Genomic DNA, 18747 nt, shown 5'->3' on the forward strand with positions numbered 1-18747 from the left:
AAGCTGGAAGTCACATTAGAGCTCACCCTGTTTATCCACTGCCACATAACACCCCACTGCCAACATTCAGTGGTTTAAAACGACAGCAGTGACGTGTTACCTTTCATGCTTTTTCCTGTGCGTCAGGAATTTGGGGACCGCCCAGCTGGACAGTTCTGGCTTGAATCTCCCATGCAGTTGCAGGTCGTGGCTGGTGTCGGAGCCTCGAGGAGCCGGCTTGGGGCCGCCTGCTGTATCTCCCTCCATGGCCACCCCAGGACCTTTCCATGTGACTGGTTTGGGCATCCCCGAAACGTGGCAGCCTCAGATTTCCTACACGCAGCTCCAAGCTCCCAAGACAAGTGTCCCAGGAGGGAGCCAGATGGCAGCCGTGGCACTTGTTCTAACCCATCTTGGAGGTCGCACGCCATCACTTCTCTCGCACGCCATCACTTCTCTCGCACGCCATCACTTCTGTCGCACGCCATCACTTCTCTCGTACTCTGTTAGTTAGAGGCAAGTCACGACAGCCGGCTCATTCACAAGGATACAAATTACACTCCACCTCTTGACAAGAGAAATGTCAAAGAACTTGCAGATGTGTTTCAAAAACACCACAGGGATTCCCAGCTTACCCCTTCCTTCTACACTTGAGACCCCCGAGGTTGGAGAGACAAGAACCTTGCCCAGAGGCACCCAGCCTGCCGTCGGCAGACCTGGAGCTCAGTCCAGCTGCTGGAGCTCTGGCCAGCCTGCTGGGAAGTGATCTCACTTCACCTTCCGGTCCGCCTTCCACGTTGCAGCCGGGATTGCTGGCCTCTGGGAACTGCGTTTTAGCGGAGCCCTCACCAAGTATAGATAACGTGCAAACCACAGGAGCGCGGGGAGGCTCAGTCTCCAAGCAATAATATTGTTGGGCTATATTCTGCTGCTTTCCCAAGGCTCCACAGAAGCACAGACTCCCGTGGTTTGAAGATCTTGTGTCACCATCCCAAATGCCCAACCCCAGCCCCCCGTGAAGTGCTAACGCTGCCTAGCCACAGCAGGGGAGAGATGGTGACAGAGTGGGCGGGAGTTTTTTAAATGTGCACCCCCAATACTTTTTTCACCAAAGTTAGATGACAAAAATTAGAATTTGTTGTGGCAGAGTTCAGAGAATCAACCCAACATCACTGGACAGATTCATGAGGTTTTACATTTACAGTCAAACATTCTCAACAGAATTTTGCTTCAGCCTGGGTAAAGTGCATCTGGGTATATGCTTTTGCTAGCATTGCAGAAGGCTGTCCTAGGACCTCATTGCTTTCTTTTCCTTCCTTCAGAAATGCCTTGTTATAAGGTGGGGGAGAGAGGAGGAGAAAGGGGAGAAAGGGGAGTGGGCAGTTTCCAGTGAATCCTTACTGCCCGCCAGGCCTGATGCCAACTCATTTCTGTGCTTCCTGTCCCAATAGTGCAGGCTCCCTCCTCCTCCACACTCAGTGGATGATACGCCCCTGGGCAAGTACTTAGCCCCTCAGTACCTCAGCTTCCTCCTGTGTAGGACAGAAGTAGCAATGCTTCCTACCCCAGAGAGTTGCTGTAAGATGAAGTGAGATGCCTGTAAGATGCTTAGCAGTGTTGCAGGCAGTCAGGACTCTGTAATTGCTGGCTCTGATTATTCCCTACGAGCTCCTTTCCAGGCAGGTGGCACACCCCCATTTTACAGAAGAGGATTCTGTGGGCATTGAGGTGTGCAGCTCTAGGGACAGCAGCTGAGCGACCCCAGGCCCTCGCGGTGCCACCGTATCATGCAGGATTCCAGGTGTTCAGCCCACATGCAGCTGGGTGAGCACGGGAACTCACGACCTGCAGGGCCCCGTGTCGGGGTCCCAGAGCAGGAGCGCCTAAAAAGGCAGGGTTAGGAATCCATCTAAGAGGCTCTATAAAAAGAAAAGTGACAGAGAACATTCCAGGCAGAGCACACAGTCTCATGAAAGCCCTGAAGTCCGGAAGAGCTAGTATGAGGAATTAAAGACCCAGATGGGCCGAGAAGAAGGTGGAAATAAGACAAAAGCTCACAGGAGAAGGCGGGCCCAGGTCGGTGCGGGATGTCAGGGGCTGGTGTAGAGAGCTTGGACTTGGCCAGATGTGAAATGCTGGAGCATCCAAGGCCGAACGAAGCCGGGGAACCACAGGACCCCGTGTCTGAGGCGCGAACCTTGCCCTGGCCCTCGTGGCGAACGCAGACCTTAGGTCGGGGGCAAGTGGGGAGCAGGGAGGTGGTGAGGCGATGCTGCGGCTAGGGGCGCAAATGAGCAATGATGGAGACCGGGAGCTGGAGGGGAGAGGGGGCCCATTCAGGCTCAGTTCTGCAAGTAGAAGCGTGGGGACCCGGTGATGAACCGGACCGGGAGTGAAGAAGGAGAATACTCCATTCCCCTGGGATGACCCCAGGTTTCCAACTTGAGCAGCCTCGACATCTCGTTCCGTCACTGACCTGGGGGGTGATGGGGGGAGCAGGCTTGTGACTGGACACGTGAAGTTGGAAATGCTGGTGAGACGTTCAAGGGAAGGGTGGAGTAGGCGGTTAGACTGCCCATTCTAGAGCTCTGAAGAGAGGCCTGGGGAGCCATCCCCACAGACTGTCAAGGGCAAGGGTGAGAGCTCCCAGGGACACATAGAGAAGAGGGCCCGGGCCTGGTGCTAGGGTGGGGGCCTCTCACATGAAGGTCCCTGACAGAGGAGACGCCTGTATGGACGAGGTTAAGAAGTGGCCCGTCAGGCTGGAGGAGGCCCAGAGGGTGTGGGGTCTGCAGGCCCCCAGCGGGAGGGTGGTCTGAGGAGAAGGGCGTCCGTGGAGACCTCGTGTGACACAGCACCACCCCACTTCCCTCCCAAAGCAGGTCTCTCCACCGCCTGCCCTCCCTGCCGCGTGGTTTTGGCCCCCTGGGTGTGGAGGCCAAGGCCCTGCCCAGCTGCCTCCAAAGGAAGCCTCTCTGTGGGCATCAGGTGCTGCCCTGGTAGGAGCCGGGTTCTTCTCTGGAGACTCCGCCCTGGGTGTGTCCCTCAGGGACTAGGTAGAGCTTGGGGCGTGTTCCCATAACTACTGCCCTGCCCTTTCCCAGGTTCTGGGAATGCTCCCAAGTCTGGAGCCCTGGCCTTTTTATCTTGCCTGCCTCAGTGCCTCTCTGGGTCTGGCTTCTCATCACAGAGAAAAGCCGCTTCCTCTGAATTTGAGGAATGCCAGGTCGCCAGGCCCTGGTATTTCCACCAGGTTTCCACAGCCCTTGCTTTCCCTCAGAGGAGCCTTAGAAAGCATGTTCCCCACCCCTGAGGAGGCCTGTCCCAGGGGACCAAGTCCCACTGTCTGCTCCGTGTCCATTGCAGAAGGCTCTGCTTTCTTATTTGTACTGTCTCTGCAACTACTTAATTTTTTAAAAAGAAAAAAAAACAGGAAATGACCTTTCTGGTATATTTGGAAAACAATTTGGCGCTGTCATGGAATCTGCCTGAGCTATGAGGACTAATAGCTGCAGACTTGGAACAGACTGTGTAGCTCTTGGCAAAAGCTGGGGCCTCTTCAGTTTACAGAGCTGGGGGGAGAATAACAACCAAAGGGAGAAGACGGCTTCCCGTGGGGAAACCAGACGGCACCCAGGGCAAGCACCTGTGAGAGCGCAGCCTCTGACCCCGGGCCGCCAAGGGTCTGGGAAGCTGAGCCCAAAGCCTCTTCCTTTTCAGGGCCAAACTCTTCACCCCGAGGAAGGCCCCCAAACCTCCTGAAGATAGGGAGGAGCAGAAGAGCATCAGGCTTGAGCACCGCTCAGGGCTCAAGCTGAGATAGAATATGGTAGATCGCTTATTCCCAGATTGGCTGTTGACTCTACCTAGATCACCCTCTGTCTGACTTTTCTGTGGACCTCAGCGCAGGATCACATCCTTAAGGAGGCCTTCCCTGACCATTCAGTGTTGAACTGAACCACCCCCACACAGAGAAACCTGTTCTCTTCCTCCACAACACTTACCATAGTCCCTGATGATAGATTCCTTTATTTGCTAATGCCCCTCTCTCTTTTATTAATTGAGGCATAGTTGAGTTACAGTGTTTCAAGTGTATAGCAGAGCGATTCAGTCTCATATTTATATATATATCTTCAGTCTCATATATACACACACACACACACATATATATTCTTTTTCAGATTCTTTCCCATTATAGGATATTACAGGATACTGAATATAGTTCCTTGTCTAATATAGTAGGTCCTTGTTGGTTATCTGTTACATGTATAGTATAGTATACACCTGTTAATTCCAAATTCCAAATTTATTCCTCCCTCCCCTTTTCCCTTTGGAAACCATAAGTCTGTTTTCTATGTCTCTGAGTGTCTGTGAGTCTATTTCTGCCTTATAAATAAGTTTATTTGTATCATTAGTTTAGATTCCACATATAAGTGATATCATATTGTATTTGTCTTTCTCTGCCTGACTTACTTCACTTAGTATGATAATCTCTATGTTCACCTATGTTGCTACAAAAGGCATTATTTCCTTCTTTTTTATGGCTGAGAAATATTCCGTTATATATATATGTATATGTAAACACCACATCCTCATCTGTTGAGGGACATTAGGCTGCTTCCATGCCTTGGGTACTGTAAATACTGCTGCTGTGAGCTTCAGGGTGCATATATCTTTTCAAATTAGAACTTTCTCCAGGTACATGCCCAGGAGTCATATGGCAACTCCATACTGTTCTCCAAGCTGTATCAATTTGCATTCACACCAACAGAGTAGGAGGGTTCTCTTTTCTCCACACTCTCTCTGTTATTTATTATTTGTAGGCTTTTTGATGATGGCCATTCTGATCGATGTGAGGTGACATCTCATTGTAGTTTTGATTTCCAGTGCCTTTTTCTGTTATCACATAGTAAATATCTTTTTGGCTCCAATGCATACCCCATACCTGGCATAGTGCCTGGCATACAAAAAGTACTCAGTAAACACTGAATGAATGAGTGAATGAAGTTTCAGGACTGGAAGACATTTAGGGATCATATTTCAACCTGATTATTCTGATGGGGGGAAAGGAAGCTGGGAGAGAGGGAAGGTCCTTGGGTGGGGAGAAGGGCGTTCACCCTGCTGTAAGGAGACTGAGCCAGACCTCTGGCCCCTGTTATAAGGCAAAGCCACGTAGTCTTTGCTCTGCCCTGGAATCTAGACCGTCTTCTATTATTCACTCATTTATGAAATATTCATTGGGCTTCACCTCTGTGCCAGGCCTATCAGATGCAGCAGTCCACACGTCAGCCAGGGCGCCACTTCTGTGGAGCTTAGTTCACTCAGCACGGTAAAGCACAAAAGCGGGAAGTGTGAGGTTTGGCCTTCTGTCCATCACTAAACATAGAGTGAAAACAAAGAAGCTGAAAGAAAGCGTCAATAGGACACTTTTACTGATAAGTCACCCAGTGAGGATGGACCGTAGTAATGACTTATTGTGAGCCTCTTCCCTTGCACACATCTTATCGGACTCTTTTTGAGCACACTGTCCCGTTGACTTCAGCACAGCCCCCTAAGCAGAAGGTACTGTTATCTCCATGTGGCTGAGGAGGAAACTGGGATCCTGAGAAATGGAGGCAGTTGTCCAAGGTCTCTGAGCTCATAACAGGGATGTGGGCTGCACGCCAGCACTGGGTGCCTCCTGGCAACCACACACCCCTGAGAGATGGGTCACATCGCTGGGGACTCCGACCCCAGGGGTGCAGCAAGGCATGGGAGAAAGACCTCTGGACTAGGAGATCAGACAGCTAGATCCAGAACTTTGGGCGAGTCACTTTCCCTTTCTGAACCTCACTTTCCTCAGCTATTAATGAGAGGTTTGTCTCCATGAGCTCAGGGAGTCTTTTCAGTTTGATGATTCCATAAAACGTTTTGAGATAAATGGGAAAAATTAAGGTAGATACCTCATAGCAAATAAATTCGAGCTCAAAGATTTAAATATGAAAAATAAAGCCAGGAAAATACAAGAAATAAGCAAGAGAGAACTCTTCACCAATCTCAAAGTGGGGAAGACATTTCTAAGTATGATCCAGAACCTGAAAACCATACAGTAAAATATGGATCCGTTTGACTACTTGAAGAGAAAAAAAATGTGTGCACACAGAGAAATAAAATCAGAGAACAAAACCCAAAAAATACATGTAAGGCTTCTTAATGTGAAAGACTGATTATCTCAATATATAAAGAACTCCCACAAATCAGTGGGAATGCTACCATCTAATGGGAAAATGGGCAAAAGGATTTGAGTACAGTTCACAGAAAAGGAAATACACATGGAAAGATGCTGTGTTTTACCCCCAGGAGCAGTGCAAGCTGATACAGCCAGGGACTGTTCTCATCTGTCAGCTTGCTGACTTACTGGCTCAAGGGTGTGAGAGAAGTCGAGGTTTCTTGGTGTATCGTGTCAGGTCACTCAGAGTTCCTGGCGTTGATGCTGTCGTTAACAGAGTCTGAGAACGACCGTTTGCTGATGCAGCTTCCAACTCTGAGGATGGTTGCTCATATTTCCCCATTTGCTGTTGACTTTTTTTTTTTCCTGAGCTCAGATCAAGTGTAGAAACCTTCATAGTTATATAAAGTTCTGCAGTAAAATCTTTTCATCATTGCTCAGAACTGATCAGCCTTTCATACAAGCACACCCACAACCAACTCTCACTTACCCACCAATAAGCCCCTTAATTATCCAGTCACCTACACACACACACACACACACACACACACCCCTTCATACCCCTTATTTTAAATTATTCTTTTGCTTCTCAGAACTACAGAGAGCATGCATCAGGTACACTGGGTGGTCTTCTGATGCTCAGATTTGGCTACTTTCATCACTGATCCACTTCAGTAAGAGCAGATCTCAGAAAATGCTGTTGACTTTTAAGAGCAGAGAGTGAAGGAAAAATATATAAATATTGCAGAAAAATGAAAACAGTGTGTTCCCTAGACCCATCCCTGCGGGGGTGGGGGCGGGGAGGCAGCCGGAGCACACTGGTGGCTGTTGGTGTTTTCCAGGATCGGCCTTTGAGTTTGGCATACTTCCCTCTCCGAGCCAGCAAGGTCGGCCTCCTGTGCTGGGCAGCTTGTAAGGTCAGCTGGGCAAGGGCAGGAGCCAAAGGCCCAGGGTGCCAGTTCGAGAAGGATACTAGCCTTTCTGATGGAGCCTGTAACTCCATCCATCCCACAGTGTCAGATGCTGGAGACCCTGGACCGGAACGTCAGCACAGCCGTCTGTGGCCGACAGAGGCCTTTCCCACTGGTTCCCACAGGCAGGGAAAGGGGGCTGGAGAGGAGATAGAGCGATGGACAGACTCAGATTTAATCTGACAAGTGTTTCCTGAGCACCTGCTGTTTGCCAGGCCCTGGGCAAGAAGCTGAGGACCGAGCAGCCGGAGCGTGTGGTTTAGCTGCCGGGGTTAGGCCTTTCGGCCTGGCCAGGAGAAAACCCAGACAGACATACCGGTTCTTGTGGAGCCCACATCCTAGTTGGAGGAAAAGCCCTGCGGAGCCAGGGCTTGGGAGCTGGTGTGGCCTGCCCAGGGTCTCCCTCTGGGAGGTGCGGGTCCTGCCACCTGAAACAGACCGTCTCAGGTTGTGGTTAGATAAACTCACCTCACAGATCTCAGAGGCTGCTGTGGAAGTTTTGTAAGTGAGGTACAGGAAACGAAATGACTTGACTTGCTTTTACCATTATGGTTAGAACTGCTGCTGCTGCTAAGTCGCTTCAGTTGTGTCCGACTCTGTGCGACCCCATAGACAGCAGCCCACCAGGCTCTGCCATCCCTGGGATTCTCCAGGCAAGAACACTGGAGTGGGTTGCCATTTCCTTCTCCATTGTGTGAAAGTGAAAAGTGAAAGTGAAGTTGCTCAGTCGCGGCCGACTCGTAGCGACCCCATGGACTGCAGCCTACCAGGCTCCTCCATCCATGGGATTTTCTAGGCAAGAATACTGGAGTGGCTTGCCATTGCCTTCTCCGATGGTTAGAACTATCATTATAAATTTTATTCTGTGTTATTACTGTTATTACCAGGCCAGGCCCCGATTCTGAAGCTTTGAGCAGTTTTCCCAGAGGGAGAATGTAGGAGTGAACCTTCCGTGACCTACGGAAGAACCATCTCTGGCAGATTCAGAGCCTGGGGTTGGTTGGTTGGTTGGTTGGGTTTTGGCCAAGAAGCAACCAGCAACACAACTAGGGCAACTTCTTTCTTTCAAGGCAGCTTAGACAAATTGGCCTGGTGCGCCCCCTGCTGGAGCTGTGGGGATTGCCGTGGAATTCTGGTCCAGCTTTATTCTGTTTTATAGACCTGGTAATTCTAAAGGAGATCAGCCCTGGGATTTCTTTGGAAGGAATGATGTAAAGCGGAAACTCCAGTACTTTGGCCCCCTCATGCGAAGAGTTGACTCATTGGAAAAGACTCTGATGCTGGGAGGGATTGGGGGCAGGAGGAGAAGGGGACGACAGAGGATGAGATGGCTGGATGGCATCACTGACTCAATGGACGTGAGTTTGAGTGAACTCCGGGAGTTGGTGGTGGACAGGGAGGCCTGGCGTGCTGTGATTCATGGGGTTGCAAAGAGTCAGACACGACTGAGCGACTGAACTGAACTGAACTGAACTGAGACCTGGTAAATGGAGGCCCAGAGGAGGGCAGTCTTGCTCAAGGTCTGGCGACAGAACAGGTCACGTGTCCTTTTCTTTACTCTTCCTACTACAGGACGCCTCCCTGTCTCCTCCTCATTCATTCTCCAAGTGTGTCTTCTCAGCCTGGGGTTGTGGGGAGATGTGGGTCCAGCCCTCCATACTGGCCAGTCCCTCTTTGCTCTCTCTTTCTCTCTCACACACACACCACTTACTGAGCCCCACCCTGGGTGCTTTCCGGGAGCTTCCTGCCAATGTCGCTTACTTTCTGAAAGCATTGCACAATAACTTGGGCTTATACAAACTACTACCATTATAAAAATTTAGTCTTAGGCGTGAAAGTTCCTCTTTGTCACAAAGTACCACATTTGGCAAGGTGTTTTTCTTGTATCTGCTGTGTAAACTGGGTTATCTTTTTTTTTTTTTTTTAATTGAAGTATGGTTGGTGTACAATATTTTGTTAATTATTTCTATACAGCAAAGTGATTCAGTTATACACACACACACACATGTACATTGTGTTTTATATTCTTTTCCATTATGGTTAATCATGGGATATTGAATATAGTTCTCTGTGCTGTACAGTGGGACCTGGTTTATCCATTCTATGTATGAAAGCTTGGATCTGCCAACCCCAGCCTCCCACACTATCCCACCCCCAGCCCCCTCCCCTTGGCAACCACCACTCGGTTCTCTCTGTTTCTGCTTCTGTTTTGTAGGTAGGTTCATGTGTGTCATATTTTAGATTCTACATATAAGTGATATCATACGTAGTATTTGCCTTTCTGCCTCCCTTCACTTAGTAGGGTCCTCTCTAGTCGCATCCATGTTGCTGCAAATGGCGTTATTTCATTCATTTCTATGGGTGAGTACTATTCTGTTGTGTGTATGCACCATACCTTCACCCATTCACCTGTCTGTGGACATTCAGGTTGTCTCCAGCGTCTTGACTACTGCGAGTAGTGCCGCTATGAACATAGGAGTTCATGCGTCTTTTTGAATTAGTTTTGTCTGGACACATGCCCAGGAGTGGCATTGCTAAATCCTGTTAGTTTTCTGAAGAACCTCCATACTCTTCTCCACGGTGGCTGAACCAAGTTACATTCCCACCAACAGTGTAGGAGGGTTCCCTTTCCTCCGCACTCTGTGAGGTGGTACCTCATAGTTTTGATTTGCATTTCTCTAATAATTAGTGATTTTGAGCATCTTTTCATGTGTCTCTTGGCCCTCTGCATGTCTTCTTTGGAGCAATGTCTGTTTAGGTCTTCTGCCCATTTTTCGATTGGGTTGTTTTTCTTTTGGTGGTGTTGAGTTGTATGAGCTGAAACTGAGTTTTCTTTAAGGTGTTGTTTTGCAATCTGCCTTTTTCTTTTCTTTTAATATATTTTTTTTGAGGTGGACCATTTTTAAAGTCTTCGTTGAATTTGTTACAATATTTTCTGTTGTATGTTTTGGCTTTTTGGCTGTGAGGCATGTGGGAATCTTAGCTCCCGGACCAGGGATCTAACCCACACCCACTGCCTGCTTCAGAAGGCTGAGTCTTAACCCTGGACCACCAGGAAGGCCTTGAGTTTTTCAGGTAATAGTTTATCTCTGACACTTTGCCATCAGTACATGTGCACCCGGTGCTGGTTGTTTTTTGAATACTCTATAATTCCTGCAATGCCTAGCCTTTTCAGGGACATTTGGGAGCTTCCCTGTCACTGACCATGTGCAGTAAGCTTCCTCAAACTATGAAGAGCGTTGGCATTTGCCATCATGTGTCTGGAACTGGGATTTGCTGGGCCCATCTCAACTAGAGTACTGTGAACTCCTATGGTCAGGCCAGTGTCTTAGACCCTCCACCCCGCTTCCTAACTCAGGATCCGTCCAGTGGCCAGAATCCCTGTGGTGACTGTATGATTTGATTGCCTTCAGAAAATCATCGGTGCTCAAAGGGAGATACTTATATTCCCTTAGCAGATTAACCTTATAAAAAAATGTATAATAGCAGTATCCATTCTTGACAAGGGTGCAGATAAATGGACAGTCTTACAGGCTGCTGGTGGGAATATAAATAGGAACAGAACTGAACTTACAAGTTCTATTTACTCATCTTTTTCAGTTATTATAAATACCATTATGTCATTCAGGAAGGCAAATGTGTCACAATATTGTGTCTTAAACATTATTTCACCCTTCCCTTTAACTTAGCAATTTTACTTCTAGAAATGTACTCTAAAGAAATAGCTAGACACAGGCCGAAATATTTACACAAAGACCTGCTGCTGCTGTTGCTGCTGCTGCTAAGTCACTTCAGTCGTGTCTGACTCTGTGCGACCCCATAGATGGCAGCCCACCAGGCTCCCCCATCCCTGGGATTCTCCAGGCAGGAAAGTGCTGCCTATTGTTGTTGGTGTTTAGTCGCTGAGTCATTTCTTACTCTTTGCAACCGCGTGGACTGGAGCCCGCCAGGCTCCTCTGTCCATGGGATTCTCCAGGCAACAATAGTGGAGCAGGTTGCCATGCCCTTCTCCAGGGGGTCTTCCCAATCCAGGCATCAAACCTGGGTCTCCTGTTGCAGGCTGAGCTACCAGAGAAGTGTTCATGTCTAGGGGACTCTTCAAATATATTATGATACACCAAGCACATGTACAAAAATCATCTACAGAGAACCTTCATGGCATGCTTTCAGTTCAGTTCAGTTCAGTCTCGCTCAGTCGTGTCTGACTCTTTGCAACCCCATGAATCACAGCACACCAGGCCTCCCTGTCCATCACCAACTCGCAGAGTTCACTCAAACTCATGTCCATTGAGTCGGTGATGCCATCCAGCCATCTCATCCTCTGTCGTCCCCTTCTCCTCCTGCCCCCAATCCCTCCCAGCATCAGAGTCTTTTCCAATGAGTAGGCTCTTCGCATGAGGTGGCCAAAGTATTGGCGTTTCAGCCTTAGCATCATTCCCTCCAAAGAACACCCAGGGTTGATCTCCTTCAGAATGGACTGGTTGGATCTCCTTGCAGTCCAAGGGACTCTCAAGAGTCTTCTCCAACACCACAGTTCAAAAGCATCAATTCTTCAGTGCTCAGCTTTCTTCACAGTCCAACTCTCACATCCATACATGACCGCTGGGAAAACCATAGCCTTGACTAGACGGACCTTTGCTGGCAAAGTAATGTCTCTGCTTTTGAATATGCTATCTAGGTTGGTCATAACTTTCCTTCCAAGGAGTAAGCGTCTTTGAATTTCATGGCTGCAATCACCATCTGCAGTGATTTTCGAGCCCCCCCAAATAACGTCTGACACTGTTTCCACTGTTTCCCCATCTATTTGCCATGAAGTGATGGGACCAGATGCCATGATCTTCGTTTTCTGAATGTTGAGCTTTAAACCAACTTTTTGACTCTCCACTTTCACTTTCATCAAGAGGCTTTTGAGTTCCCCTTCACTTTCTGCCATAAGGGTGGTGTCATCTGCATATCTGAGGTTATTGATATTTCTCCCGGCAATCTTGATTCCAGCTTGTGCTTCTTCCAGCCCATGTTTCTCATGATGTACTCTGCATACAAGTTAAATAAGCAGGGTGACAATATACAGCCTTGACATACTTCTTTTCCTATTTGGAACCAGTCTATTGTTCCATGTCCAGTTCTAACTGTTGCTTCCTGACCTGCATACAGGTTTCTCAAGAGGCAGGTCAGATGGTCTGGTATTCCCGTCTCTTTCAGAATTTTCCACAGTTTATTGTGATCCACACAGTCAAAGGTTTTGGCATAGTCAATAAAGCAGAAATAGATGTTTTTCTGGAACTCTTTTGCTTTTTCCATGATCCAGCGGATGTTGGCAATTTGATCTCTGGTTCCTCTGCCTTTTCTAAAACCAGCTTGAACATCCGGAAGTTAGTGGTTCACGTATTGTTGAAGCCTGGTTTGGAGAATTTTGAGCATTACTTTACTAGCGTGTGAGATGAGTGCAATTGTGCAGTAGTTTGAGCGTTCTTTGGCATTGCCTTTCTTTGGGATTGGAATGAAAACTGACCTTTTCCAGTCCTGTGGCCACTGCTGAGTTTTCCAAATTTGCTGGCATATTGAGTGCAGCTCTTTCACAGCATCATCTTTCAGGATTTGAAATAGCTCCATTGGAATTCCATCGCCTCCACTAGCTTTGTTCGTAGTGATGCTTTCTAAGGCCCACCATCTCTTGCCTGCAACCCCATGGACTGTAGCCTGCCAGGCTCCTCTGTCCATGGGATTCTCCAGGCAAGAATACTGGAGTGGGTAATCATTCCCTTCTCCAGGGGATCTTCCCAACCCAGGAACCGAACCTGGGTCTCTTACATTCCAGGAGGATTCTTTACCATCTGAGCCTCCAGGGAAGCCCTGTTGTTACAGAGACAGTTACAGAGATGGTGGTCAATAGCCCTGATGGTTGATTTTACAGCTGAGAGAGAGGAAAGCCACATATATAAAGAACCATATGCATATGAAAAAAGATCTGGAGATCATACTATAGTATGCTGTCTTTTATAGCTTACTGTTTGAAACTCCCTAAAGCATGCCATACAAAAACATCTTCATGACCCAGATAATCACGATGGTGTGATCACTGACCTAGAGCCAGACATCCTGGAATGTGAAGTCAAGTGGGCCTTAGAAAGCATCACTACGAACAAAGCTAGTGGGTGGGCGGGAAGAAAGACAGGTAATTAGGCTTTATTACTACAATCAAAGTGAAGAGGTAGTGGCTCAGTCATGTCTTTGTGACCCCATGGACTGGAGCCTTTTGGGCCTGGTCACTCCAGGGGCCAGAGTCATCTTTGAAAATGCTGATCTGATCGTCCTGAGGGAGCAGCTGCAGATGCGAACGGGTCCCTGCCCAGCTCAACGGTGTCTTGGGTGTCTCAGTCCTACTCCTCCTGCCCCCCAGGCCATGGCCCTTGCATTTCTAACACCCACCATGCCTTCCCTCCGCAGAGCCTTTGCTTGTGCTCTTCCCTGCAATCCTAGACGACTCGTCTACCTATTCCTCCTAAAATCTCAGCTAAAATATCACTTCCTGACCCCCAGCCTTGGTCAGGCCCTGGTTGTTCTCTGACCCAGTAGACTGTAAGCTCCCTGAGGGCAGGGACTGGGGCTGACTTGTTCATTGCTGCATCTGTGGCCCCTGGCTGGTGCACAGTATTGATAAATGTGTAGAGGGCTATCATGAACTTTAGAGAAAAAAAAGATGTCCTTTAAAATGATGATGGTAGCTCTGGGGGTATAAAATTATGCATGACTTAATTTGTAGTTTCCTGTGCTTTCTGTTTTGTCGGCCGTGAGCAAGGCAGCAGTTACCATTTTGTCGGAACCCATCAGTGCTGGGTCTTCTCTGCAGGGTACGCCTGGGCTCACCTCTGTCCTCCTGCCCTTACCCCCACAGGCCTGAAGAGCGATGCGACAGGCATGATGGAGGTCGAGTCCTCCTACTCGGACTTCATCTCCTGCGACCGGACGGGCCGCCGGAATGCGGTCCCCGACATCCAGGGAGACTCCGAGGCCGTGAGTGTGCGGAAGCTGGCTGGCGACATGGGCGAGCTGGCCCTCGAGGGCGCAGGTCAGAACCCACAGATACTCTTGGGTCTGAGCACCCCGGGTGGGAGACCCTCTTCTGGGCTCCAGGGCTGGCCTCTTAAGTTCTAGGCTGCCCCCTCTTTCTCAGAGAAGAAACTGCCTTTAAATCGGGCCCCAGGCCCAGGGTCAGTGGCGGAGGGCAGCTAGTCCCTAGGCGGGAGGGTGCCAGCATCTCAGGCCGTGAGGACCCTCTGGCCAGGCATCCCAGTGCTTCCCTTGCCCCTCAGCCTCCCTGCCCATCCATGGGCCCCGTCGGTTCCCCTCTGTGATCCCTCCTGGTTCCTCTGCTTCTCTCTGTCCCCATGTCCACCACCGGGCTCAGGCCACTCCCCGCAGCACAGCAGCCTCTGCCCCGGCCTCCCTGGCCTGCCCTCACCGCAGCCCTCCTCCCAGACAGCTGCCAGCAGGATTCATCTAAAGCTCCCGTCCCGCCGTGCTTCTGCCAGTTCATCCCCCATCCCCCTTCATCTCCCCATTTCCTCCGCTAGAACGTCCTCCACCCAGTCCTGGCTGCTCCAGGAGCCTCCCCCTCCATCCTCACACCGTCCTATCCATCCATGGTCAGCCCTCCCTCGTCTTGCAGCCTGATCTCCTCCCCAGGCTCCGGAGCCTCCCCAGGTCTGAACCTGCTCTCCTCCAGCCTCTGGGCCCCTCTTTCTCCCCTGTGCCTCTAATCCAGCTGAGGAAGGGACTTCCGTTTCTTGAAAATCCCCAGTGGGCCTCCATGCACTCTCCCTGTCTGGTCCTTCCTGGCCATCCCCTTGCTGGGCTGGCTGTTTCTCTTTGTTCTATAGCCCAGACTGTTCTGCTGAGAAGTCTTCTCTGACTTCATTGCCCTCCCTCCTCTGGCCACCTCCACGATCCCACAGAGCCCAAGGATCCTCTGGGATCCGCATCCTGACCGCTTGGGGCCTAGCAGTGTTTGGTGCATATCAGAGGTACCTGGTTGATAGCTGTTCACTGACCAGCACATCCAGCTGCCACGCCGGGCCTGCGGCCAGGGGGCTGGCTGCCAGGCCTCTGTGTCTGCCTGCTGAACTGTTTTCTGTCTCCCTCGATCTCAATGTAGCGGCTCATCCACCCACCCAGGTCCTCTACTGCCTGCTCCCACCCGCATCTGATTTGAAATCCCTGAGGTTATCTGGGTGTCTTGGCATCTGTCTGCCGTTAAGAAGGGCACCCAAGGAAGGAGTAGTGCTGGCCGCAAGTCAGTGAAGCCCTCCTGGCAGAGTGCAGGCTACAGTGACTGGCCAAGGAACCTTCTAGTAGGCCCTGCAACGAGCAGCTTCCCCTGGAGGTCTACAAGGCGTGCTCAGTCCAGCAGACTCACTAGGGGAGAGGGTTACAGAGGATACAGATGCTGATGGCCCTGGAGCATCTGTTTGCTTAAATCTCCTGGGAGACTGATGCCCAGCCCGGGTAAGGGAGGAGGAACCAAGCCCTTCGCCTGTCCTTGAAGGCCTGGCCTCCAGGCTTCCCCAGGTCATATGTGTGTTAACACTCCTCAAGCCCTTTATGTACAAACCTTTGTCTGCTCCCATATTTCCTTCTGTGGGAAGCACAAGTATTTCCTTACTTGGCCAAATAATAAGACATAAACAACCAAGCAGGACCTGAGGGAATATAAACGCATCGCCTGGCAGTATGTGACTGGGAAATTTTCCAAGTCATACTCTGAAACTGGTCCCGAGGGAGTCTGTCCCAGGGCGGGCTTGGGGACCTTCTCTCTGGCCCAGAAGGGAGCTGGCACCTGCAGAGGGGAAGCTTTACTCCTGGCCGAGCTGTCCCCAGGGGCCCGGCGACCGCGGAGGGTCGGAGGTGTCGTCATCCTCACTTCCTGGACCAGGAATTATAGGCTCAGAGAGGTTAACTATGTTGCTCGAGGCCCCACAGCAAGGACATGGCTGAACAGCAGGTCCTGGGAATCTGACTAGAAGGTTCTGCCCTCCAGGGCAGGAGGCTCAGGACCCAGTAGGGCGTCACACGCCGGGAAACCTACCCCGAGTGCCGGCTGCTTTGTCAGGCTTCTGGTGGGCCAGAAGGACCCTATGGGAACAAGTGTTTGCTGCAGGCACCGCCCCAGGATAGTCGGGGGGTGGTGGGGCCGGCATCCAAGTTCTTCCCACATCTCCGCCCTACCACTCACCCCAGTCCCCAGCCAGCTGCTGGGGCAGAATGAGGTGGCGGCAGCGATGTGCCTTTACAAACCCTAGAGAGAGATGCTTTAGAGACGGGCTTCACTCAGGGGAAAGGACACTGCTCCCTCCACCGCTTGGCTCTCAGACAACTCAGTTCACCTCTCTGAGCCTCAATTTTCTCCTCTGAACCTCGGTTTTCTCACTCAAATCGTATCATGACCCTCATCACGCCTCCAGGCTGCTGTGTGACTGCATGGAAAGTACTTGTTAGCCTGAAGCCTAGGGATCCCGGTACACGGTAGTTTCTCCTTCATCCCGTAAAGGGCTCAGCCTACGGATGCAAGACAGGGGCCAGGGGTCAGGGGTCAGGGGCCAGGGGCCAGAGAGGGAGGTAGGGTTCGTCTAGGGAGACACAGCACAATGAAACAGCCTCGGGCTCCACCCTAGACCCTCTGCAGGCCACCCCTGGTGCTCCCAAGTTGGCATCATCTTTTTTTTTTTTTAATATTTATTTGGCTGCGCTGGGTCTTAGTTGCAGCAGGCGGGATCTTTGGTGTTTGTTTTGGCATACAAACTCTTAGTTGCTGCTGGTAGGATCTAGTTCCCTGACCAGGGATTGAACCTGGGCCCCCTGCACGGGGAGCATGGAGTCTTAACCACTGGACCACCGGGGAAGTCCTGAGCCGGCATCATCTGATGCCCTTTTCCCTGTCTTGTAAGAACCTCCATTTGCTGAACACCCGTCATGTGCTGGGACCTCACATGCCCTCTCCCTCTGGAGAAACCACCCAAATATCCTGACCCTCGACAGCTCTTTACCTGTTGCTTGTAGCATCCCTCCGTGATCCTGGCCCTTCATTGATTTTAATTATTCCTCGGTGGCTTAGTCGGTAAAGAATCCACCTACAATGCCGGAGACCCAAGTTCAATCTCTGGGTTAGGAAGATCTCCCAGAGAGGGATATGGCAACCCACTCCAGTATTCTTGCCTGGGAAATCCCATGGACAGAGGAGCCTGGCGGGCTACAGTCCCTGGAGTGACACGAGTCAGACACAACTTATTGACTAAACTACCACCACCACACTAGTAACAGCAGATGCATTTCCTTTGTAGAAAGAAAAAGGATGCAGACCCGGGTAGAGTTCCCTTTGGCCGCCACCACCCCTAGTCCAGCTCCTGTCCTGCTCCCCAGGCTTATCCACACCATTCCCACTATGGCCAGGCCCCACCAGACCTCCTTCTACACTTTACATTTGTGACTATGCCCCTCTCCCTCTCCTCTGCAGAAGGACAGGCAGAGGTGGGCACCTCGGACAAGGAAGCCAGCAGCCAGCCTGAGAGCAGCGATGGCACCACCTCATCCTGAACGCGACCTTGCCCGAGGAGGCTGGAAGGGAGACGTGCCATGGACCTGGAGCCCTGGCAATGACCCAGCAGCCTCTCCTGTGAGCGGTGTGTTCCAGGCAAGCAGGGCCAGACTGAAAGGCGGGCCCAGGGGCTCCCACGGCCCCCACCCTGGGAAGGCCCTCTGCCCGCACCCCCAGGCTCCACGCCCCCGCCACCTCCCCCCTGCACCTGGGTACACTTTCAAGACACTGTAACCACAAGGATGTAATTTATTCAGGGGGCGCTGGGACTCAGAGACTGGGTCCTGGCTCCAGGGGTGAGTGGCCTGGGCGGGGACCACGTCCCAGCTCAGCCCACTGTCTCCAGCCTTTCCAGCCTTCTGAGTCAGGACACCTTCTTACCCCGTTTTTTAAAAAGCACTTTTAAACTTTTTAGAAACTTTCAACCTTTTCTCAGCAGAGAAGGGAGGGAGCTGACAATTTTTTTTTTTTTTGGAAGCCATTGTAAGCTAAACTCTTGAACCATCTATGCAGCTCTGAGGTTCCCTCCTGGAGCTTCACAGATCCATTTTTAGGGAAGGGATTTTTGTGCTCAAAACCATCTTGATTAACTCTCTGCCCTTTCTACCAAGATAAGTGATACCTAGGACCCAGGAAATAAATGCTGACGATTTGTGTGACTGGTTTACGACGACTGTTTCTCCTTTAAACAGCAAAAAGCAGGATCCAGGCCTTGTCTTCCCAAGGCCACGACTAGCTGAGACCCACTGCTGCCCCAGGCTCCCACATAACCTGTGAAGTAGTGGAGAAGATGCCGGGGTTCCACAGAGCCACCACTCCTCGGCCCAGTATCTAATGAGCCCTCTTCCATCTCACCCTCTCCCACCCCACTTCACAGCCATGGGAACCCAAAAGGAAAGTTTCCCCCTTAGGACCTAGGGTCAAAGGGGCTTAAGAGTTCAGTGCACATTTAAGAAACTGACTCTTTGAGAGAAGCCTGGTTTCTTCTGGAAACCTTT

General features: G+C 50.6%; 1 protein-coding gene and 2 non-coding genes across 8 annotated transcripts in view; 1 reads left to right on the forward strand and 2 right to left on the reverse strand.

Moving 5' to 3' along the window:
- Positions 1 to 18416, forward strand: part of PKIG (cAMP-dependent protein kinase inhibitor gamma) — a 79928-nt gene extending 61512 nt beyond the window's left edge. For all 6 annotated transcript variants that reach the window (XM_055545080.1, XM_055545085.1, XM_055545083.1 and 3 more), the window contains exons 3-4: positions 14054 to 14227; positions 17669 to 18416. In XM_055545080.1, the coding sequence (XP_055401055.1) occupies positions 14077 to 14227; positions 17669 to 17748 (231 nt within the window). In that variant the 5' untranslated portion in view covers positions 14054 to 14076 and the 3' untranslated portion in view covers positions 17749 to 18416. The remainder of the gene's footprint in view (positions 1 to 14053; positions 14228 to 17668) is intronic.
- Positions 6555 to 6626, reverse strand: LOC129626281 (small nucleolar RNA U2-30). Its single transcript, XR_008701894.1, has one exon. It is a non-coding gene; the product is annotated as a small nucleolar RNA U2-30 (small nucleolar RNA).
- Positions 6775 to 6854, reverse strand: LOC129626285 (small nucleolar RNA U2-19). The gene has a single exon (XR_008701897.1). It is a non-coding gene; the product is annotated as a small nucleolar RNA U2-19 (small nucleolar RNA).
- Positions 18417 to 18747: the final 331 nt, after the last annotated feature.

This window comes from Bubalus kerabau, chromosome 13, assembly GCF_029407905.1.
Source record: "Bubalus kerabau isolate K-KA32 ecotype Philippines breed swamp buffalo chromosome 13, PCC_UOA_SB_1v2, whole genome shotgun sequence".
NCBI lineage: Eukaryota > Metazoa > Chordata > Mammalia > Artiodactyla > Bovidae > Bubalus > Bubalus kerabau.